General features: G+C 35.7%; 10 protein-coding genes, 16 long non-coding RNA genes and 2 other non-coding genes across 28 annotated transcripts; 14 read left to right on the top strand and 14 right to left on the bottom strand.

Moving 5' to 3' along the window:
- Positions 1–157: 157 nt before the first annotated feature.
- Positions 158–1,931, bottom strand: dsc4 (DSC E3 ubiquitin ligase complex subunit Dsc4). Its single transcript, NM_001020395.3, has 3 exons — positions 1,664–1,931; positions 1,567–1,609; positions 158–1,462 (listed from the first exon to the last, which is right to left on the bottom strand). The coding sequence occupies exons 1-3, from the start codon at positions 1,762–1,764 to the stop codon at positions 761–763; spliced, it is 846 nt and encodes a 281-aa protein (NP_594964.1). The 5' UTR covers positions 1,765–1,931; the 3' UTR covers positions 158–760.
- Positions 307–774, top strand: new13 (the record flags this gene model as incomplete). The annotated part of the gene is made up of 2 exons (NM_001356205.2): positions 307–553; positions 634–774. Exons 1-2 carry the CDS (start codon positions 329–331, stop codon positions 772–774), a joined length of 366 nt encoding a protein of 121 aa, NP_001343136.1. The 5' UTR covers positions 307–328.
- On the bottom strand, positions 1,882–3,737 carry SPOM_SPNCRNA.1078. Its single transcript, NR_149924.1, has one exon. It is a non-coding gene; the product is annotated as a non-coding RNA, possible alternative UTR (long non-coding RNA).
- Positions 2,121–4,565, top strand: spt20 (SAGA complex subunit Spt20). Its single transcript, NM_001356204.2, has 5 exons — positions 2,121–2,342; positions 2,425–3,411; positions 3,499–3,991; positions 4,183–4,237; positions 4,406–4,565. The coding sequence occupies exons 1-3, from the start codon at positions 2,195–2,197 to the stop codon at positions 3,783–3,785; spliced, it is 1,422 nt and encodes a 473-aa protein (NP_001342846.1). The 5' UTR covers positions 2,121–2,194; the 3' UTR covers positions 3,786–3,991; positions 4,183–4,237; positions 4,406–4,565.
- Positions 4,279–4,325, top strand: snoU24. Its single transcript, NR_197126.1, has one exon. It is a non-coding gene; the product is annotated as a small nucleolar RNA U24 (small nucleolar RNA).
- Positions 4,566–4,586: 21 nt separating the features above from the next.
- Positions 4,587–6,560, bottom strand: tif223 (translation initiation factor eIF2B gamma subunit tif223). Its single transcript, NM_001020393.3, has 5 exons — positions 6,269–6,560; positions 5,874–6,144; positions 5,306–5,747; positions 5,122–5,264; positions 4,587–5,050 (listed from the first exon to the last, which is right to left on the bottom strand). Exons 1-5 carry the CDS (start codon positions 6,415–6,417, stop codon positions 4,679–4,681), a joined length of 1,377 nt encoding a protein of 458 aa, NP_594962.2. The 5' UTR covers positions 6,418–6,560; the 3' UTR covers positions 4,587–4,678.
- On the top strand, positions 5,264–5,605 carry SPOM_SPNCRNA.4423. The gene has a single exon (NR_193784.1). It is a non-coding gene; the product is annotated as a non-coding RNA (long non-coding RNA).
- Positions 5,751–6,018, top strand: SPOM_SPNCRNA.4422. Its single transcript, NR_193783.1, has one exon. It is a non-coding gene; the product is annotated as a non-coding RNA (long non-coding RNA).
- SPOM_SPNCRNA.4421 lies at positions 6,200–7,282 on the top strand. The gene has a single exon (NR_193782.1). It is a non-coding gene; the product is annotated as a non-coding RNA (long non-coding RNA).
- SPOM_SPNCRNA.264 lies at positions 6,651–7,181 on the bottom strand. The gene has a single exon (NR_150676.1). It is a non-coding gene; the product is annotated as a non-coding RNA (long non-coding RNA).
- A 264-nt stretch (positions 7,283–7,546) lies between the features above and the next one.
- ade4 (amidophosphoribosyltransferase Ade4) lies at positions 7,547–9,977 on the top strand. The gene is made up of 2 exons (NM_001356203.2): positions 7,547–7,625; positions 8,001–9,977. Exon 2 carries the CDS (start codon positions 8,004–8,006, stop codon positions 9,603–9,605), a length of 1,602 nt encoding a protein of 533 aa, NP_001342845.1. The 5' UTR covers positions 7,547–7,625; positions 8,001–8,003; the 3' UTR covers positions 9,606–9,977.
- On the top strand, positions 7,668–7,742 carry snoR58. Its single transcript, NR_197125.1, has one exon. It is a non-coding gene; the product is annotated as a small nucleolar RNA snR58 (small nucleolar RNA).
- On the bottom strand, positions 7,843–8,185 carry SPOM_SPNCRNA.4420. The gene has a single exon (NR_193781.1). It is a non-coding gene; the product is annotated as a non-coding RNA (long non-coding RNA).
- SPOM_SPNCRNA.4419 lies at positions 8,305–8,883 on the bottom strand. Its single transcript, NR_193780.1, has one exon. It is a non-coding gene; the product is annotated as a non-coding RNA (long non-coding RNA).
- Positions 9,070–9,383, bottom strand: SPOM_SPNCRNA.4418. Its single transcript, NR_193779.1, has one exon. It is a non-coding gene; the product is annotated as a non-coding RNA (long non-coding RNA).
- Positions 9,978–10,065: 88 nt separating the features above from the next.
- Positions 10,066–12,353, top strand: csi2. The gene has a single exon (NM_001020391.3). The coding sequence runs from the start codon at positions 10,252–10,254 to the stop codon at positions 12,055–12,057; it is 1,806 nt and encodes a 601-aa protein (NP_594960.2). The 5' UTR covers positions 10,066–10,251; the 3' UTR covers positions 12,058–12,353.
- On the bottom strand, positions 10,079–10,616 carry SPOM_SPNCRNA.4417. The gene has a single exon (NR_193778.1). It is a non-coding gene; the product is annotated as a non-coding RNA (long non-coding RNA).
- Positions 10,985–11,349, bottom strand: SPOM_SPNCRNA.4416. The gene has a single exon (NR_193777.1). It is a non-coding gene; the product is annotated as a non-coding RNA (long non-coding RNA).
- Positions 11,496–11,986, bottom strand: SPOM_SPNCRNA.4415. The gene has a single exon (NR_193776.1). It is a non-coding gene; the product is annotated as a non-coding RNA (long non-coding RNA).
- On the bottom strand, positions 12,121–13,396 carry SPOM_SPNCRNA.1077. The gene has a single exon (NR_149923.1). It is a non-coding gene; the product is annotated as a non-coding RNA (long non-coding RNA).
- Positions 12,391–13,609, top strand: met8 (siroheme synthase). The gene is made up of 2 exons (NM_001020390.3): positions 12,391–12,462; positions 12,634–13,609. Exons 1-2 carry the CDS (start codon positions 12,428–12,430, stop codon positions 13,391–13,393), a joined length of 795 nt encoding a protein of 264 aa, NP_594959.1. The 5' UTR covers positions 12,391–12,427; the 3' UTR covers positions 13,394–13,609.
- On the bottom strand, positions 13,461–15,041 carry sum1 (translation initiation factor eIF3i). The gene is made up of 3 exons (NM_001020389.3): positions 14,947–15,041; positions 14,771–14,891; positions 13,461–14,414 (listed from the first exon to the last, which is right to left on the bottom strand). Exons 1-3 carry the CDS (start codon positions 15,007–15,009, stop codon positions 13,612–13,614), a joined length of 987 nt encoding a protein of 328 aa, NP_594958.1. The 5' UTR covers positions 15,010–15,041; the 3' UTR covers positions 13,461–13,611.
- SPOM_SPNCRNA.4414 lies at positions 13,812–14,077 on the top strand. Its single transcript, NR_193775.1, has one exon. It is a non-coding gene; the product is annotated as a non-coding RNA (long non-coding RNA).
- Positions 14,289–15,191, top strand: SPOM_SPNCRNA.1076. The gene has a single exon (NR_149922.1). It is a non-coding gene; the product is annotated as a non-coding RNA, possible alternative UTR (long non-coding RNA).
- rer2 (cis-prenyltransferase) lies at positions 15,161–16,608 on the top strand. The gene is made up of 4 exons (NM_001020388.3): positions 15,161–15,772; positions 15,885–16,144; positions 16,191–16,407; positions 16,463–16,608. The coding sequence occupies exons 1-4, from the start codon at positions 15,566–15,568 to the stop codon at positions 16,571–16,573; spliced, it is 795 nt and encodes a 264-aa protein (NP_594957.1). The 5' UTR covers positions 15,161–15,565; the 3' UTR covers positions 16,574–16,608.
- On the bottom strand, positions 15,554–15,893 carry SPOM_SPNCRNA.4413. The gene has a single exon (NR_193774.1). It is a non-coding gene; the product is annotated as a non-coding RNA (long non-coding RNA).
- On the bottom strand, positions 16,580–19,178 carry pop2 (F-box/WD repeat protein Pop2). The gene has a single exon (NM_001020387.3). The coding sequence runs from the start codon at positions 18,832–18,834 to the stop codon at positions 16,723–16,725; it is 2,112 nt and encodes a 703-aa protein (NP_594956.1). The 5' UTR covers positions 18,835–19,178; the 3' UTR covers positions 16,580–16,722.
- Positions 19,109–19,493, top strand: SPOM_SPNCRNA.4412. The gene has a single exon (NR_193773.1). It is a non-coding gene; the product is annotated as a non-coding RNA (long non-coding RNA).
- The last annotated feature ends 26 nt before the right edge of the window (positions 19,494–19,519 follow it).

The raw sequence follows: 19,519 nt of genomic DNA, 5'->3' as shown, positions 1-19,519 counted from the left end.
TTTGAAGAAAACAATTAGATATTTTTTTGTTTAAATATAAATAAAATGTTTTGTAGGAACTTGAATGCATTTACTGATTATACAATTGATGAGTACAACAATGGTTTTAAATCCGGTTCCAACAAAGTACACAGTACCAACAGCACTATGTGAAAAATGGTTTAAATAAGAAATGGCTATTCATTAACTAATCATGTACAAACAATGTAATCAAAAAGCTTTGCTAAAATTCGGCATAGAATTCTTTAAAATTGTTTACCGAGAATTTCCGTACGTAAAATGAAGTGAGTGACATGCAAAGTCATCAGCCAAAGCCAAATAATCAATTATGGGACAAGTACTATCAATATGTAGTTCCAAGTCAAAGGAAAAAAAAGTGGTGAATGAAAAACCAACTGTAAAACCAAAGCCTGCAGTGAACGTTCAAAAACCAGCAAAAGCCATTACGAAAGCTAGCTCACCTCCGCGTACGGGCAGAAAACTAGCGGAAACCGGTAATACATCAAATAAAGAGCATTTATCCCCCACAGAAGCAGCCCGAGTTGCAGCTGAGGTAATGAATCTGACAAAAATAAATGAAACCCAGATTTTACATTATTGAGAATCATTGAAGTAACTAACTATTTTTTTTAGAAGCGCAATATTGAGAAGAAAAAGGGAAATGGAAAACTCGGTAGGCAATTGGAAAAAGAGCGAGCAAAGCCAATGAAAGAGCATCTTCAAGACATTTCAACACAACGACAACAAGAAAGGGAACAAATCAAATGGGATTAGTTAAAACAGAGTTCGGTACACCTGTGGTGTTGGAAGATAAAGGCGAATTGTTAATAGAATTTGTATTCGCATTTTCAGTAGCATACTGAGACTTCCATACCAAGTCTTTCCAATCCTCCGAGTCAACCTCAATGCAAACAGGGGTAGAATAAGAATCTGCTGATTGCCTCTGGAGGGGAGTGTTTCTGTTTTGTGGAGAACCAAACGATAATCCGTGTTGAAAGGAGTATAATGAATGAGAAAATCGAGCAATCAACCTTGATCGTTCATTCTCTAATTGCCGTTGCAAGTCTTCTTGCCTTTGCCCTTGCTGTGTATCACGGGAATCCTCTGTTATGAGATCAGATGGTTCCTCGTCTCCGTCAACATTGGAAAGGCCCGACTGGGAAGCTTGAATATGAGATGCTTGAGTTGGGCGTTTGTTTGAAGCAATTAGAATAAGCGCCATGAATATTTGTAGACAGAAAAGTACAAGATCGGACGTTATAAAATCTATACGTGAAGATTCATTTTTTTCTCCAATGAAATTGATAATAGAGCCACCATACAAATATCCATCCAAGCTTTCTCCTGCAGTAGGCAAATTAAAGAACATACGCACCATTAAAGATATTAGAAAATTAAGCAGAAGCGGATAAAAAAGCGGTAGAGCGTTTAACTGAGAGAAAGGTTTGGGGGTAAGGTAGCTCTAGCAATTTATGTTAATACATGACTAGAAAAAAGCAAAATCATGAACATAGCATCTCTGGCTTTTGTATAATGAAAAATAAACTAAATACTGGAACAACTTACCAATTGAACAAAAACCTTGAGTAACAGCAAGAGAACTGTAGGGCTGACAAGAATTAGATTAGTGATTTCTACTATAGAATCCAGAAATTTTGCTTACTCTTGAAAATATTGTTGAGCTATAATTGCATAACACAGCATATCTAGCGATCGAAAAAAGCTGAACACTTCTCCCCGCTGATCTAAGACAATAGTGTCCATGCCTAATTTGTAGAAAAGTAACACAAAACAAGAATACTTTTGAGAGTATCAGAAATTACAGCTTTAAACAAAATCAATGAAAACTTTGTCAATTTCAAATATTTAGATATTAATTTGAGTCAAAAGTAAACGCAGAATGAATCATGCCAACAAGAACTTGCTGCGGTGGAGGAAAACGATAATGCCAGAACTGCTCAAGCTAGAGGCTATTTTGGATTAGGGCTTTGAAGCGCGTAAACTGCAAAACTATTAACGAAATCTTGAACTTCGATACCATTAATAACGCATCATTACATTTCGTTATGTGAGCAAACGCTTCTATCTATCTAACCTAGTAGGATTTGAAGAATTTAACCAGCTTATAATTTTAATTGTAAACATAGGGGGAATATTGTTTTACAATTACTGGTATAGTTCGTTGAACTAAGAGATGGAAAGAAATAATGGTTTGGGCGACTATACGTATCGCTATCATGGGAAGGAATTGAGTTTGGACGATTTTCAGAATAAACAAGGAATTGAATCCTCAGATGATGCATTTTTATCAAAAATTTATGAAAACGTTTCGAATTTTAATGGTAAGTAGTGTTGAGGAAGTTTTGCTTCTTTGGTTTTTTTGCGTATTTGATTTTATCGACTCTAACTGACATAATACTCAAGTTCCCAGAAAATTGCATGATATTGAACATAAATTTTCGAAAGAAGAGCCGAGTTTAATTCTTCATATTCATAAATTTCATTTTCGGTTTGAGCAACAAGATGGCGCCTTCACCTATAATGGGCCGGTAAAATCAATTTTGCAATATATAAGGATGGAGCTTATACCACCTGATTGTCTTGAAGTATTTCGGAATTCCGATGTAAAATTCTATGATGGTTGCTTAACGGTTCGTATAATAGATCATCGGCAAAGTCCTTCTGCTGATCAGACTGTGCAACCTCAGCCTGGCTCTACTAATCAACAGCAGCAAAATAACACCAACCCAATTAATAATCAACCTGAAGATACCAAACCCAATACTAATTCACCTCCAGTGTATCATACAGTTCTTCGTCCTACTCCCGAAACACTTTGGCAAGATTTATGTTTACTTTCAGAAAGCTTTGCTAACTCACTTTCGGATGAAGCTGTTTTGACTTTGGAATCCAACATTCTACTAGCGTCAGAAGCTCCACTTTTCTTAACTCCTGCGAAGTCTAAAGCGGAAATGATTCAATTTATGAACCAGTTGGCCGACTCTGCACCACCATGCACCAGAAAGAAACCTCAAGGATCAGCCCAACTTGCTGATGAAGAAGCAGAAAGACTTGAAAAAGAGAACCTTTTGTTACTAATGGATGACCAAAGAAAACGCGATTTTCAACCTACCTTTCAAAGACTACAATTTATTGAGAATGTGCGGCGTAAACGAGCTATTCTACAACAAAGGCAAATGCAAATGCAACAGCAACAAAAAGCGCAGCAGCAGCAATCACCGAAAGCTCAGCAACCACCCGCACATTTGGTTCAGTCTGCTCCAGTTCAAAGAAAAACTACACCCAAAATCCAACGTCTACCACCTAGTAGTATTCAAATTCCCCCTCCGAAACCTATGCAGAAATTCCCAGCTAATGCGGCATCTTCTGAATCGCCCCCCAATGCGACTGGTAAGTGTATTAAAGGCTTATTTCAGTACTTTTTGAGTTCAATTCAATTTTATTTTAATTTTGTATTTATTTTTCTAACAGCTTTAGGAAACTTTTTACCTTCGGGTCCTGTACCTGCAAATGAACCTATGTTAAAACGAGAATCCGTGGATTTGATAAAAATACGACAACTTGCAATTTTGTTTCAACAGCGTGCCTCTCAATTAAAAGCTAGAGGTGCTACACGGGAACAAATTACTGAAATTCTGAATCGTCAAGCAATAGCCGCTGGTACTGATTTGGCAACAGTAATGACGGTTGCACGAAATCTTCATTTTCAACAACTCCAAATGAGACAGCAGCAACAACAGCAGCAAATGAAGGCTGAAAGGTAACTCTCAAATGCTTCATCATTTAATACACGAATTTAGTTTTTTATTTATTATTTTTAAAATTTTATTTTTTTTGTTGCATAAATACGTTTTTTTACTTCACTTCATTTTCCTCTATAAAAACTTTTTTGCTCATGGAACAACTTGGCGTTTTCACTTACCAGTGTGAGATATGTAATGTAGCTGTTTCTAATAACACCCAGTTTTAGGTAAGTAAAATTAATATGTTATTTGGATATTTTTGTATGATGACTATAATTTGCGATTGAGCGATGGTATTGCTCGGGATCTTGCCTGATTCCCATATGGGCTCCATCAGTATGCGACAAATAATCTTCTGATTGATTTCCATTACATCAACTGCTTTTGTTAATACGAATACCTTGCTAACTGTTTTAAGTTTTAAATATTATAATAATGGAGTTAAAGAACGTCCTGTTTTTTATGAACGTTAGGTAAGGCAATTTAATTTTCAAAACAAATAACCGTTCTGCTTTGCAATTGATGAAATATTTGCTTATGATCAATAAATGATTCTTTTATTATCACCAAGATCGCTGAGTGCTAAAGTTTTTGGTTATTTTATTTGTTTTAAATATTTTCGAGTTATTACTAACCCATAGCGATATGAACTTTTTTAGATGTATATGTGTATAACCTTGTATATATGTATAACTTTTTTGCATATATATGTACATGCGTTTTCATCTGTAATTTATTCCCCTTCGCTTTTAGCTAATATTGATCTATGAGTATATATTTTTAATCTAAAAATTCCTGACTAATATCACCTTTACCTTGATTAGTTTAGACACACTTTGTAGAGTAAGTGCACGAAATTTTTATTATATCTATTTCAAAAAAAAGGTTGGCTGACAACGGTTTGATACACAGTATTAGTCCATGTCCGTCTCAATTTTTTCCATATCAACCAGCCGCTCACCCCGAGCGATACGGCCAGCTTCAACGCGATGATCAACGCCAATTTCGCATTCACGAAGTTTTGACTTAGCGCCTATTTGAGCACCTGAGGCGACTATGCAAGATTCTAAACGTACTCCGTCTTCAACAACAATGTTGTCCATCAAAATAGAGTTGCTGACCACTACCCCTTTTCCAATTACACAATTTTTACCGATAATGCTCTTTTTAATGTTGCTGTTATCCTTAATGGTGGTACCTTCATTCACCATACAATCGGCACCGACCAGTGCTCTTTCGGACACGGTGACATCTACAAGGCGTTGTTCTGGAGTAAGTTTGGCGATCTAGTTTGCTGTTAGAGATATTGGATGAAACTGCTAAAAAGCGAGATGAAGCTCAGCTTTCGAAAACATACGCATTTATTAAGTTCGAAATAGTTAGGTAAATTATTAGCCCTAGAACAAATAATCCCATCTTTGGCAATTAAAGCATTAATTTTAATTTCCTGTGAGGATAATCCCCCATCATAATTATCAATATTGTTAGGAGATGACAAAACTTTAATTGTTAGAAAATAGTTAATTAAAAAAAGCACTTACATCTTTGAATGTTCTCTCGTACAGTAAAGGATTTCTGATATTGACATTTAACAAGATACGGGATGAGATCTCCACGAATGCTAGAAATAGATTCTTTCTCCCGGATCAAATCAATAACCCAGTGTTTAAATACAAATATATGGGCATCCGAAAGGTTTGTATTTAACGTAACCCTTGGGTGTTTCCACAACAAAGACATTCTAAATGTAAAATCACTGCCCACGTCTGCGGAACTTTTGGCATACAATAGTCTGCTCGTCTTCTCTTCAATTCCAATCAGTTGTTTTGCATCAATCTCTTTAGATTGACTTGTAATATGCTCATATTTTAACACTGGACTATATACAGCCAGTGCTGAAGGGTTATCAAGGCGAAACTTATCCAAACCGTATATGGGAGGGAGACCAACTATACTATCACAACTGAGACACACAAAGTCATTCTGGTGGGTATCGGTTAGCATTTTTTGTGACTTTAAGACGAGTAATTAAATTGCAGAATGAGAGAGAAAAGATCAAAAAGTCTAAGAACACATGCATATCTACTTATACATAAAAATAAATCATACCTTTATAAGATGGGATACAGCACGAAGAGCATCGGCAGAGCTTTTAGAATCATCTAAAATAGTCGGTGCTTCCACGTGAATACGCATATGTCCCTCGTAGCCAGATCGTAACCAAGCATTGATATGGGCTTCCGCTTCTTCCATGCAAATAAGAATAGCAGAAGTAAATCCAGCAGCTTCAAGCCAATATAATGGGTAGTGAAGCATCGGTTTATTGCCGATAGGTAATAAAGCCTTGGGAAGTGCATCGCTTCCAGTCAAAGGATATAAACTAAAACATGGTTAGTATTTTCTTATTGTTATTTTATCTTTTTTAAGTGTTGATGAAGATAATATGTGCGAAGTCATCATTATCCAAATCGTTAAGTAGTCAGTACTACACTTGTTTGTTTTACCTATTGCCAAATCCTGCAAAAACAACAGCTTGAAATTCAATCGGAATAGACTGTAATTGAATATTCCCCCGATTTCGTCCACCAGAAATAGGTCCAAGGATTGAAGGGCTACTGGCTAAAGGAAGTGCAGCATGCTCATACAACGACATTGTGAGATGTTGTTCTTCAAGGCGTTGGATGCTTTTACAAAAGGTTTTTACCTAAAAGGATGCTTTGAAGCCAAAATCTTTTATAACCTGATAGAAGACGAATTATTGGGTTTTTTTGCAGTACGCCAATATTTGATGAAGATGGAAAACCTTACTTTCCTAGATCCCTACTAACGAGCCAAAAGTTTACACGTTACACATCACTATCTGAAATAAAAATGTGCTGAATTTATATTTGTGTTTAGAAAAATGTATTCATGAAATATGAACTATTGATGATTTTTTTTTAAAATGATTTACCAACTCAAAATGTGGAGCTGCTTGAAAACTAATTATTGCTTTGCACTTGTAATTTTGTTTAATGTGCAATATTAAAAAAGATGTTTTAATAATCAACGATTTATAAATCGGTACGTTTTCGCGATCCTGGTTTATAATCAATCCGATAGTAAAAAATATCAATCAAGCGCTCAGAAAATGATCCTCTGTACACCAATTAAGGAACAAATATTTGAAGCCGGTTAGTAAACTATTATTTTGAGGAATCAGAAGATTAGAGATACAGTACATTGTGTATTGTTTTCATTAGTTTTTTAAGTTTAAAAACCATTGGACTACTGCAATCGTAACAAGTTGAACTAAAAGTTTTGGATTAGATTACCCATAGCTCTCATCTCGGTGATTAATGTATTGTTGTTAACTACCGAGTAAAGAAGGAAGAAAAACCAGAACATTGAAAGATTTTATAACAAATAAATAGTAATGGGATACCTCCGGTAAAGCTCAATAATAAGTTGATGTGTATGCGGCATTACTGTAACACTGCACCACTCTTAACTTCATCGAATTTTTTTTGATATAAGAAGGTTTTATTTAAAGATATATTTTTAAGCTTAAAAAATTTTTTTTGGCAACAAAAATAGCAAACAATTTAATATCATCTACCCTGTCAGCTAAGTAGCAAGCTATACCTGTTACCTATATTAACGTGCGCATATCCCACCTCTCTTTAAGCTTCTATTTAGCGAATCGTTCATCACAATCTTGAGCAGTCATAGTTTCGACTCATACTTCACTATCATTTAAGGCGGACAATAAATTAATTTATACGGCAGCAAAATTTTGCCTTAACAATATACCCAACTACGGTGTTTGTTCAGCGCGTACCTGAAAATCTTTTTTTTTTTGTTTCGTACGCGTTTTAAAAAGTAAGTTAATATAGATATTGATTTTCCAACGCCGCAGTACTTGCCTATGATGATTACCGTTTATTTAGATGCTAGACTTCTGAATTTCATCTTATGTAGCTACAAGGTTTTCTGAGGTCTGCTTAATTGATTAAAATTTTTTATTTTCTGTGATGGTAACATACAACTCATTTTACGGTCGGTACAAAAAAATTGAAATTATATTCCAAGTATTCTCAAACTTTGATTGCTGTCCGAATAGAACAGTCCGACTCATATTATTTTAATCAAGTTATAGCAATTTGACTGGGTGCTGTTTTTTCTTTTGTACATTTAAACCTATCATTTTATTATCTTTTGTATTCAATTCACAACCGAAGCTCTAACAAGTTTTAGAAAATGTGCGGAATTTTGGCGTTAATGCTTGCTGACCCTCATCAACAGGCATGTCCTGAAATTTATGAGGGTCTTTACAGTTTGCAGCATCGGGGTCAAGATGCCGCCGGTATTGTAACCGCTGGAAACAAAGGTCGTCTTTACCAATGCAAGGGATCCGGCATGGTTGCCGATGTTTTTAGTCAGCATCAACTTCGCCAACTCGTAGGTAGTATGGGTATTGGTCATTTGCGCTATCCTACTGCTGGAAGTTGTGCTCACTCTGAAGCACAACCCTTTTATGTTAACTCTCCTTATGGTCTTGTGTTGGGCCATAATGGTAATTTAATTAATGGACCCGAATTACGACGCTTTTTGGACACTGAGGCCCATCGTCATGTAAACACTGGATCTGATTCTGAGCTTTTGCTTAACATCTTTGCTTACGAGCTTCAACGGTTGGATAAATTTCGTATAAACGAAAATGATATTTTCGAAGCTTTGCGTAATGTATACGATCGCGTTAATGGTGGTTATGCATGTGTTGCTATGATCGCAGGCTTGGGTGTTTTGGGATTCCGTGATCCCAATGGCATTCGTCCTTTAGTGATCGGTGAACGTGATACCCCCGAAGGAAAGGATTACATGCTTGCTAGTGAGAGTGTTGTATTGACTCAATTTGGATACCGTACATTCAGAGATATTCGCCCCGGTGAGTGTGTCTTTATTCGTCGTTCCAATAGGGAAGATATACTTGCAGGGTTTAGAGGCCCTCGCTTGTTTTCTCGTCAAATCCTTCCCTGCCTAAGATTTACTCCCGATATATTTGAGTATGTCTATTTCGCTCGTCCCGACTCTGTTATTGACGGATTGTCCGTATACCAATCCCGTTTAAATATGGGTGAAAAGTTAGCGCATACTATAATGAAACGGTTTGGTCCCGATTACATGGAAAAAATTGATGCTGTCATTCCTGTTCCAGATTCTGCTCGAACCAGTGCCCTTGCACTTGCACAGACAGCTCAACTGCCATACGTCGAAGCTTTTATTAAAAACCGATATATTGGTCGTACCTTCATTATGCCAGGTCAACAGATTCGTCGTAAATCGGTTCGTCGTAAATTAAATGTTCAACCTCAAGAGTTTTTTGATAAGAATGTTTTAATTGTGGATGACAGTATTGTTCGTGGTACCACCTCTCGTGAGATCGTTCAAATGGCTAGGGAGTCGGGTGCAAAGAATGTCTATTTGGCTAGTTGCGCTCCTATGATCACTCATCCTCATGTCTACGGTATTGATCTCGCTGATTGTAAGGATCTCATTGCTTATGGAAAAACTGAGGATGAGGTTGCTGAAGCAATTAGTGCCGATGGTGTCATTTATCAAACATTAGAAGATTTATTAGATTCTTGTCGTACGGCTGAGCTGACCGAATTTGAAGTTGGTCTCTTTACTGGCGAATACACTACTGGCGCTAGTAAAGAATATTTAGTCCATCTTGAGCAAATGCGTATTGCTAACAATCGTGCTCGTAAGCATAGCTTTGCAGAAGATGAGGAACGTGAAGCTCCCGAAGACATTTCTCTCCATAACACACATTCAGATGTTACTTTTGATTTTGTTTAATTCCCCAATTTATTCAATGCTTAGTGCTTTATTATAATAACCAATCCTCCATTTACTTTGTCTAGATTGATGCTCTAATCCATTGTTGAATACTAATAGAATGTACAATCGCCCCATCAATGGTTTTTTGGTTGATTTTAATTTCTGAATTTTTGTCCTCTTGAAACTTTTCTTGAAATTAAAGATAATTTCATCAGCTCCTTGTTGTTAATTTTACTTTTTGTTACCAATTAATATATATTGTTTCAATATATAAGTTTACCCATACTCTTTAAGACTATTAGATTATAAGTAGTGTCTGAAAAAAATTTTCTACACACTTTTATAAACATGCAATAATATACAATATTGGTTTTTTTTTTTTGGTCTCTTAACCTTTTCATAAAATGAAACATAATTCAAAGTCTGTTTGTACTATTTGCATAATTATGTTACAAACTCTTTCGACGTTTTTACTTGTATAGTCCACCAACTTCTTCATTTCTTTATATAAATGCGTATAACGGTAAAAGCATTCTTTCGTTTAATCAATAACTAAAAACCTATTAATTTAAGTCTATGTTTCAATACAACTCACTGTTTTGGCGAAACTCGTGTTGAATGATTCCGAAGAGAGGGGATTTCGATATCATCAGTGCCTTTTGTGATGATGTCTAGAAAGCGACAGGCATCCTCTAATGATTTTTTTGACATGGAACAGCTTTTGATAGCGAATGATGCATTAGTGCATCAGAATCACTCTACTCCCAATCATGCAAGCGACGAATTGTCTGTGAACGACCCTTCGCCTTTGAGCCGTGGCCTGCAGTCAGATGTCAACTCAAACATATCTAGAAATATCTCTAACACATTCTTTAAAAAGTCGATCTTTTTCTTCGTTTACTATTGTAAGCAAGCTTTAGAATTTATCAGCACTGTATTTTCCATCATAAAGTTTCTTTTGAACCGTCGAAAAGTTAGCTTTTTACTCTCATTTCTTTTGCTTTTCTCGTTGTTTTTACTAATACCTAATGATGGACGAGTAAATATTAAGTTTTTTTATAAGGATTTCGTAGACAGAATTCCTTTTCGGTTCATTCCTTCAAATTTTAATATAAGTTTTGGCAAACACTTGGAACAAGCGAAATCTCTGTTTAAATCCAAATTTGGTAATTCCTCTTCAACATATAATGAACGTGATTCTATAATGCCATTGCTAAAGCTACAGTCAAACCTTACAGAGGCAAAGACACTTCTTTATCAAAATCCAATTAGCCCTGAAGATGTTTTATTACATTTTTGGGATAGAAATTTAATGAGTACTTATGATCTTAAAATACAGGATATAAATGATTCTGTTAACCCTCTACTGAACACTTACCTAGATTTTATTGAAAAAGACATATACCTAGTGTCGCATCTGCCTGTTTCCGAAAAACACCCTGGGAACATCCCGATTTCATTAGTCAATAAGAGTGTTCAAGCCATTTGTTCTTTTGCCGAACATTACAATTTATTGCGAAATCCTTCGTATCGGGGCTTTCTGAGAATTAACAATGGAGAGTCTATTTTTAATTTACTTTGCATTGAAGATTTACACGAAAGTGTCAATCTTGATATTCTTTGTTTGAAAGATATATTACGGAACATTGCTCAAAGCTCTAAAGAAGCTATGTATATTGTAAAGCGACACAACTCATCACAGTCTTTTTATGGCAATAGATCGACCACCAATTTTTCAATCATAAACTCCGGTTTATATTTAAAAAAAGATGCTGCTAAAAATCTTTTGGCGAAGCAGTTTGATGCCACATATTCTTATTATCATAAAGACCTTGAGGAATCTGTTCATCAAAAACTCAATTCAAACTTAGAAAAAAGAGTTGAAAAATACATAAAACATTCTTGTTCCCAGAGAAATGTTGCTGATCACCCGGACTTTGCCTTGAAAGTTGTTGGTGCTGTCGTGGACTACGGATGGACATTTCCTAAGCCTAAATTTTCTGACATTTTAAGGGATTACTGGGGAAAAAAAGCAAATCTACCGACGGCTTTACTTGACACAAGCATCAATAGTAATTGGTGTAATTACGAAGATACTGTACAGGTTTCTGTGCGTTTAAATCGACCAATGTACGTGCGACATATTTCACTAATTTTTCCAATACATGGTGATGATTCTTATTTCCCGCGTGAAATCCAAATGTTTGGGCTTATCAATGATATCAATTATCAAATTTTAAGCAACATGAACAACTTGGTTTTGCTTGCCACGATTCCTGTTTCTTTGTCTTCGGTGTTCGAAGTAAATTATTACTATCTTCCAAAATTCTCGGACACACCTGGCCTTCTGGAAGAAGCTTATTTTAACACATTTGTGTTCAGGGCGTTTTCAAAAAATGAATCTTTGACGTCGCAAATTTGTTTATACCACATTGGTATACATGGTAAGGAGATTAATGAAGAATTTTAACGTCTTATTTAAATACGACTAAGTAGTCTAAGAGCCACTTTCATCTATTACTTTTGTATGGATATTTCTTGTCAATGAAAAAAATATATAAATTTAGCATATTAATTAATCTATGATGTATAGGAATATGCTTAGTTGGTGCTATGAAATAGTTTCAAAAATTTGCACGTCCTCGGGATTTTATTCACAAGGTAGTTTTAATTCACTGGAAAATTTAGGTCTTAAATAAACGAATAGTATACGCGTAATAGGATTCCCAACTATTAACCCGTATAGGGAAGCAGATACTGAATGTCGAATTGTAATTGGCGATACTATAATTCTCAAGTATACAGGAACACCTACACTTGGTTAAGATAAAATTTGAATAATGGCTTCAAAATATCAGTCTGTGCAGCCTGGTGGGTAAGTCAAGCATCTTTATGAAGTTACAAGGCTCTATAAATCATTTTCAGCTTTTTAGTATCTTAACTTTCATCTACACAGAATTGAAAAATTAGCAAAGCATACAAAATGAAAGCTAGCAAAGTTTTTTGATGTATCTCAAGGTAATTTTTAGGCTAATCTAAGCTTTAGATCATTAATTATTGCTTGGCGTGCACAAGGTAAAAAAGTATTAATTGTTGGAGGTGGCGTTGTGGCAGCTGGGCGTATATTGCATGTTTTGAATGCGGATGCCCATGTTATCGTTGTAAGTCCAAAAGCTGGTCTTTGTAAAGAAGTGGCTTGGAGAATACAGGAGAAGCAAGTTGAATGGCGAGACAGGGGATTTCTAGTCGAAGATTTGTCTGACGATGTAAACATGGTACTTACAGCCATAGATGATCCCAGCTTGTCTTCCGAAATTTATAAGTTATGCAAAAGCAAAAAAATCCCGGTCAATGCGGCGGATATTCCACCTGAATGTGATTTCTACTTTGGGTCTGAAATCCGTAACGGCCCTCTACAAATTATGGTTAGCACCAATGGTAAAGGTCCAAAACTTGCCAGTTTAATACGAAAAAAAATCGAAAGTTCAATCAATCCAGCTACTGGTATGGCATTGGAAAAAACTGGCCTTTTACGACAAAAATTACGAGACATTGTTCCCGAACCTGAAAACAGTCGCAAAAGAATGAGATGGATGATTGAGATTTGCGAACTGTGGTCTTTGGAGGAACTTGCCATGCTCGACGAAAATCTCATCAACCGACTTTTGGGATACTTCCCAAAAAAAACACCTAGTTATCGAGAAATAACGACTCCAGCCTACAGCAAGATAGACAACTACATATGGTTTGGAGCAATTATAATTTCTGGGGCTGTTCTCCTCAAACATGTTTCAAAAGCTCGTTAAAAGAAGCGTTTGATAAGTTAGTTGCTTTACGGAATATGACAATTACATTACTTTTCACTTTAAAACATTTGAATTTTGAATGGAATTTATTAAAAAACTCTTGTACTCATAGAAGGTTATTTTTCATATAATGCTCCCTAAACGAAAATGATACATCTTTGGAAAAAAGTTCCGTTGTCCATTACTATACTATCAACAGTTTTTTGAATAAAATTAACCTACAATGTATACTTGAAGTCAAAGTAGTTTTTATCGAAGAAGTGCACCCGAACATAACCATCTTCTCCACCACTAGCATAACCGGTTCCTTTGGGATGGACAGCTATTGTGTTGATAGGACCGAAATGACCCTTAACGCGGCCTAACTCTTCTTCTAAAATCGCATGATAAAAACGTGCTTCAAATTTACCCTGTCTAGCAGCAGTAGTAGTAACATCACGGGCTTCTTGACCACCTCCTAAAATAACGAAGTCTTGGACAGGAGTAAAACTAGAAGTATTAAGAGGCGTATCAGTAAGGTATGTTTTGATGACTTCAAAAGAATCAACATCAATAGCTTTAGCAGTCGTATCCTTGCAAGAAGTGATGAAGTAAGTACGATCAGGATAAAACTGAAGATCAGTAATAGTAGAACCAGAATTATGAACTTGTTTAGATTCAACGAATTCTCCGGTTATAGCATCGTATCTGGAAACGGAGCCATCTTCATGACCAGTAAAGAGAAACTTGCTCAAGTAAGACCATCCAGCGACCGTTGCTTTAGATTCACGAGTAGTAATAACGTAAAGGGGGGTTTCAGCAGCGGCATCGCTTTCCGAAATAGGAACACGGAAAACAGTGACGGTACCAGCATAACCCATACGTTCCTCGGTAACAGCAAGAATACGGGTATCATCTTCGTTGAACTCAACACGTTTGACAGCAGTAGGAAATTCCCACTTGTACAACTGCTTTCCTGTTTTAACATCCCAAAGACGCATGGTATTGTCAGCGGCTCCACTAACCATTAAAGTGCTACTTTCTGTTTCAGTTAGTAACCATTGGAAAAGGAACAGATGATCTAGTTGGATTTGAGGCATCAAGAAGAAGGAAAAGGATTTAAAAGAAGTTTAAATGCTTTCCACGAGGAAGTGAAGTGAGGTAAACGTAGCATTAATATAAGTAAAGGAGATGCACCATGCATATTTAACTTTAAGTACTACGCCAACTCAGAATCGTGGATCACGAGTATAACCATCTGCAATCGGACGACTAATAAAAAAAATACATTTATTAGAGTCATGATATGTTTCATTATTCGTGTTTCCTTATACTTCCATAATCCGTATACCTTTAGATGTCTTAATCCAACATACATCACCACCAATTTTCACGTACTATTAATATCACAAGTCCAAATTGCACCAGTATGACCCTCATATGTACCTAGGCGTTCACCATTGTGTGAAAACCAGACATTAATCACTTTATCCTTGGCACATGAGAATAATAAATCACCCTACACACAAAAATTAGTAAATTTTCCACATATAATGGACGGTTATTAAACCTACATCGTGATTATATTTTATTTGAGTCAAAGGACGCTCATGACCCTGTAAAATGATAGGCCTCATCTTTTGAACAGGAAAGTGCTGGTAGAGGGTTTGAGCGAAAAGTCTTTAGTTGTAATATTTTGATTCTAATTAGCGTAACTTAAGGATGGTATTAAAAATAAGGAGGCTTAACGACACTCTTAAATGAACTGGCTTCATTTCTGAGACACTTGCGTTAGACTAGTTAGACCCAAAGGTCGCACGTCTCACTTTGAAAACAGTATTTTGTGGTTTTGTTTGAATTTTGTCTGTCTTACTTATTTGTACAAAAAATAATATTTCTTTCGTGATTTTTAAAAAAAAATACAAAAGCGTTTGGTCTTAAACTAGCGTCTCTTTGTTCCATTCGTTTACGATTGAAAGTATATTTCCTTAGCTAAAAATCCTTTTCTAGCGTGCTTGGTAATTATACTTATAAAACATATCTAGAACCGGATAACCTGAGTGTTTTATAGAAGCGTCAAAAACATCTAATCGTTTTTTGAAAATAATTGTTTATCAAGATAATTATTTCTCTTTGATATTTAGCGTGCATTTATAAAGGAAAAGAAAAGAATTGACAAAATATCTTGACAATATGGGTAATTTATCAGGCTGGTTTATTCACTGTCCTCCATTACAATGGACACTTGATCAATTAGAAACGATGATGATAAATACAATTAAACGTGGCAAAGTACCACAACACATAGCCTTTGTAATGGATGGCAATCGACGGTGGGCTCGTCAAAGAAGGATGGAAACTATCGAGGGTCATAGCTCAGGTTTTGAAGCTTTAAAATCTGTAAGTTTAAAGAACATTAATAGAAGGTTAAACGTACCGTTTCTCCATGTTTTGCGCATTGGTATCCGTCTACGTTCTGCACAATTTGGTACATTAACTAACCCTGCGTAAGCTATTAAAAGTGTGTCTGAAGTTAGGAGTTAAAGAAGTATCGGCTTTCACATTCTCCATTGAAAATTTTAAGCGATCTAAATATGAAGTTGATATGTTAATGGAGATTGCAAAAAACAGCTTAACGCAAATTACTGCTCATGGTGATTTGGTTGATCAGTATGGGATCCGTATTCGCATTGTTGGCGATCTTAGCAGGTTGCAACCTGACGTTTTAGAAACTGCTCTAAAGGCTGTGGAAATTACAAAACATAACACAAAGTATGTGAAATTTTTCAAATTTTTATTTTGCTAATTGACATCTTAGGGCAACATTAAATGTTTGCTTTCCATACACTTCTCGACATGAAATTGCTACTTCTGTGCAATCAATAGTAAAAATGGCAGAAGATGGTACAATCACTCCAGAAGATATAGATGAAGATATATTTGAAAAAAACCTATTGATAAAAGATAGTCTTCCTTTAGACTTGTTGATTCGCACTAGCGGTGTGGAGCGTCTATCTGATTTTATGTTATGGCAGGTAAGTAAAAATTCTCCTAATTTTCTAGTCAAAGATATTCAACTAATTTTATCAGTGTCACAAAAATACGGAGATAAAATTCATCGATTTCTACTGGCCGGATTTTTCTATCTGGAAGTTTTTCCCAATGTTAATTCAATACCAGTTACAAAACCAACCAGCATAATTTATTCAATCCTTCGTTACTTATTTACTTTTGATAGGCTTTGGCTGTTAATTTTACATTGTATACATTTAATATGTGTTAGTAGCTGATGTAAATAGTTAGACACTACTCTAATTATGTCTTCTTAAATATTGTTAAAATGAAACTTTCTACGGTCTTGATCCGGAAAAATTAATAACTTCCAAATATGCTTGATCATCACGCTGCACTGCAGCCACACAACGCATAGCATCAAAATCGACATGCCATATTTTTGTGAGGTCTGTTAATAGAAAACGTAACAGCTTTCCAGTCCTAACATCCCATAACTTTACAGAACCATCATTACCACTAATAATTTTGTGTTCATCTGACACAAAGCTACTAATGTAGCCTGAATTAGACGGCAAAACCATTAATGGTTTCCCAGTATTCAAATCCCATATTCTAATTGTGGAGTCAGCAGAACCTGATATCAACCTATTCTGGAATACATTAAGAAGCGTAACAAAGGCATCATGGCCTTCAAGCACATATTTACAAGTCCCTGTCGATAAATCCCAAACCCTAATGGACTTATCCATGCTACCGCTTATGCAAATATTCCTTTCTGGTTCATATAAAACACTATATATACGAAGACTATGACCCCGCAGATGGTAAAGACATTCCCCTGTTGAAACTCTCCAAATGCGAATTGAAGAATCATAACTCCCACTCACAAGTATATCACCATAGCCGGATATAGTTCGTACAGAGTCTGTATGTCCTATCAAAGTATGTACAAAATACGGGTTCTTCTCCCAACGGTCAATAGAGTTTGTATTATCTGGAAGATAAGGAGGATCCGTGTTTTTTGGAAGCTTCCAAACCCGAAGTGTATGATCCCGAGAGCCGCTGACAATGTACGGTTGATCTGGTTCAACAATTTCAACTCCATGGCGAATAAGACGACTCGGAACTAAGATCTCTAAGCATCTGATGATGGAAATATGTCCCCTAAATATGTGCGTACATTTAGCTTTCTCTATGTTCCAAACGCGAACAGTTTTATCGATCGAACCAGATACAAGTGTATTCTCATGTATTTTGACAGCCCAAACACCTTCTTTATGACCCTCTAATCGAGCTTCTAAAACACCGGTAATAGCATTATGAATTTGAATTGTTCCAGATCCCGAAGTGGTGATTATTCTGTCTTTATGAAGTAGTAAAGAAGTTATCATAAAGTTTGGAACATGAATGGGAAAAGATAGATGACTTGGAGGTATCGAAGGAAATAACCATCGTTTTCTATTGAGAAAATGTCTTTTGAAAATTTCCGGAAAATAGTCATCTGAGATTTGGTCGTTGTGCAAAAAAGGTGGACGATTTAAGTTTGGATTAGCATATTTCCAGTCATTTTCATTGATTTGAAAGCCAAATAAACTAAACATGTGTTTCCAGTATGAAGTATGCACATCAAGTATTCTATTCCAAGTAGGCGAAACAAGACGGCAAGAAAGAAAAGAATGTATATCCAGATTTAATAATATAGACTGAACAATGGAAAAAGGAAGATTTGAAAGTATATCTTTTTTTAGAAGCGGCTCGCATTCATTCAATAATAAACGCATCGATTGCCGATTGCACGAACGGAGTAGTTGAAAAAACGCATAAGATTGAATTCCTTCTGGAAGATCCTCAAAAGTTTGAACAATTGACTGTAAGTTTAAATCTTCAAGATCCTCAGAGATAGGTTTACTACCAGGTGAAACAGTGTTTGATGTGTCGACTTTCGGAGAAGGAGGGAAATTGTCGGAGTTAGATGAAATGCTATTATCTAACTTAATTCGATTGTTTCTATCAATTGATATAATTTTAGGTGGAAGAGAAGAATGAGAATATAGAAAATTCCTTTGAGGAACAAGGGAAATGGAAAAATCGCCAGGAACACTATCTGGCGGTGAGTGGTCTAAGCATTTATAAGAGACATTCTCTATACTTTCATTAAACTTTCGAAGAAAAGAAGGCGTACAAGAATGCTTTAATGGGTACTGATACGAATCAGTGCACGGCAGGGAAGAACTCGTATTGCCATTACAACTATTTGATTCTGAGCGAGGATCCGATGCAATTTGATCATCTTGAGGAAGCAGGTTATCCCCATGAATAAGTGAAGAAGGAAATACTTGAGGATCAAATGATTCTGGAGGTGTAGCAGGGCTGCTGCTATTTATTAAAGGAACAGAGGAATTTATACGGGAGGACGAATTGTCAGTTGGACACCTAGAGAGTGACATGCGTAGATGCAATGATTGTGATTTTTCGTTGAAATAAATAAGAAGTCAAAAATGAGCTTTAAGGAAAACAGTCGATAAAACAATCTGAAAATAAATTGGAAAAGAGACCAATGAAAAAGTTACTGACAGATTGGAAAGAAGAAACAACACCGTTATGGTTTGTTTCTACAGATTAATCAAAAACTGGCATATGCCGAAATTAGATACAGATTAAAAAGTGCGGGCATAAAGAGAAAATGAATAATGGAAAGGTTTTTTTATAAGTAATCTTTTAATTGAAAAAATAACAGAAGCTCAATATGCGTTGTTCATACCATACAGAATCTTTGTGTGTGGTAGGAGGCAAGTTCTGGCGGAGAATTTGTAAACAAAAGTTCGTACAATGCGAATGCAAAACTTGTAATAAAAAGATACATGAATTGATACTTTTTAAGTAAATAAATATAAAGCGGTACCTAAAACAGGAAACATGGATTAAGAAAATTGAGTAGAAGTTATATGATACAGATTAGCGTAAGCAGCGTTTTCAAACAAAATATATGCATTTTTTATTTTTCTGAGCTAGAATTTGATGTTCGTTGATAAATAAAATAAGTTTTATGGAAGTTAATACGAAAACTGATTGTAAATCCCATTGCTGGTATATTGTTAGCAAAAAAAACCATAATGGCCTAAGTATCAGTTT

Source organism: Schizosaccharomyces pombe (genome assembly GCF_000002945.2).
Source record: "Schizosaccharomyces pombe strain 972h- genome assembly, chromosome: I".
In the NCBI taxonomy this organism is placed as follows: Eukaryota; Fungi; Ascomycota; class Schizosaccharomycetes; order Schizosaccharomycetales; family Schizosaccharomycetaceae; genus Schizosaccharomyces; species Schizosaccharomyces pombe.
This window is presented reverse-complemented; position numbering and strand designations above follow the sequence as displayed.

What these genes read in the sequence shown, in the direction of transcription:
- dsc4 (NM_001020395.3), bottom strand. Translation starts at nt 1,764, where the DNA reads ATGGACACTATTGTCTTAGATCAGCGGGGAGAAGTGTTCAGCTTTTTT. An exon ending in GCTCAACAATATTTTCAAGA is followed by an intron (nt 1,610 to 1,663) that starts GTAAGCAAAATT and finishes AATTCTTGTCAG; the next exon opens with CCCTACAGTTCTCTTGCTGT. An exon ending in TCAAGGTTTTTGTTCAATTG is followed by an intron (nt 1,463 to 1,566) that starts GTAAGTTGTTCC and finishes ATAAATTGCTAG; the next exon opens with AGCTACCTTACCCCCAAACC.
- spt20 (NM_001356204.2), top strand. Translation starts at nt 2,195, where the DNA reads ATGGAAAGAAATAATGGTTTGGGCGACTATACGTATCGCTATCATGGG. An exon ending in AAACGTTTCGAATTTTAATG is followed by an intron (nt 2,343 to 2,424) that starts GTAAGTAGTGTT and finishes ATAATACTCAAG; the next exon opens with TTCCCAGAAAATTGCATGAT. An exon ending in ATCGCCCCCCAATGCGACTG is followed by an intron (nt 3,412 to 3,498) that starts GTAAGTGTATTA and finishes TAACAGCTTTAG; the next exon opens with GAAACTTTTTACCTTCGGGT.
- tif223 (NM_001020393.3), bottom strand. Translation starts at nt 6,417, where the DNA reads ATGTCGTTGTATGAGCATGCTGCACTTCCTTTAGCCAGTAGCCCTTCA. An exon ending in CTGTATCCCATCTTATAAAG is followed by an intron (nt 5,748 to 5,873) that starts GTATGATTTATT and finishes GATACCCACCAG; the next exon opens with AATGACTTTGTGTGTCTCAG. An exon ending in ACGAGAGAACATTCAAAGAT is followed by an intron (nt 5,265 to 5,305) that starts GTAAGTGCTTTT and finishes TAACAATTAAAG; the next exon opens with TTTTGTCATCTCCTAACAAT.
- ade4 (NM_001356203.2), top strand. Translation starts at nt 8,004, where the DNA reads ATGTGCGGAATTTTGGCGTTAATGCTTGCTGACCCTCATCAACAGGCA.
- csi2 (NM_001020391.3), top strand. Translation starts at nt 10,252, where the DNA reads ATGATGTCTAGAAAGCGACAGGCATCCTCTAATGATTTTTTTGACATG.
- met8 (NM_001020390.3), top strand. Translation starts at nt 12,428, where the DNA reads ATGGCTTCAAAATATCAGTCTGTGCAGCCTGGTGG. An exon ending in CAGTCTGTGCAGCCTGGTGG is followed by an intron (nt 12,463 to 12,633) that starts GTAAGTCAAGCA and finishes TCTAAGCTTTAG; the next exon opens with ATCATTAATTATTGCTTGGC.
- sum1 (NM_001020389.3), bottom strand. Translation starts at nt 15,009, where the DNA reads ATGAGGCCTATCATTTTACAGGGTCATGAGCGTCCTTTGACTCAAATA. An exon ending in AAATAAAATATAATCACGAT is followed by an intron (nt 14,892 to 14,946) that starts GTAGGTTTAATA and finishes TTTTGTGTGTAG; the next exon opens with GGTGATTTATTATTCTCATG. An exon ending in TTGGACTTGTGATATTAATA is followed by an intron (nt 14,415 to 14,770) that starts GTACGTGAAAAT and finishes TAACTGAAACAG; the next exon opens with AAAGTAGCACTTTAATGGTT.
- rer2 (NM_001020388.3), top strand. Translation starts at nt 15,566, where the DNA reads ATGGGTAATTTATCAGGCTGGTTTATTCACTGTCCTCCATTACAATGG. An exon ending in GTTTTGAAGCTTTAAAATCT is followed by an intron (nt 15,773 to 15,884) that starts GTAAGTTTAAAG and finishes ACCCTGCGTAAG; the next exon opens with CTATTAAAAGTGTGTCTGAA. An exon ending in CTGATTTTATGTTATGGCAG is followed by an intron (nt 16,408 to 16,462) that starts GTAAGTAAAAAT and finishes TAATTTTATCAG; the next exon opens with TGTCACAAAAATACGGAGAT.
- pop2 (NM_001020387.3), bottom strand. Translation starts at nt 18,834, where the DNA reads ATGTCACTCTCTAGGTGTCCAACTGACAATTCGTCCTCCCGTATAAAT.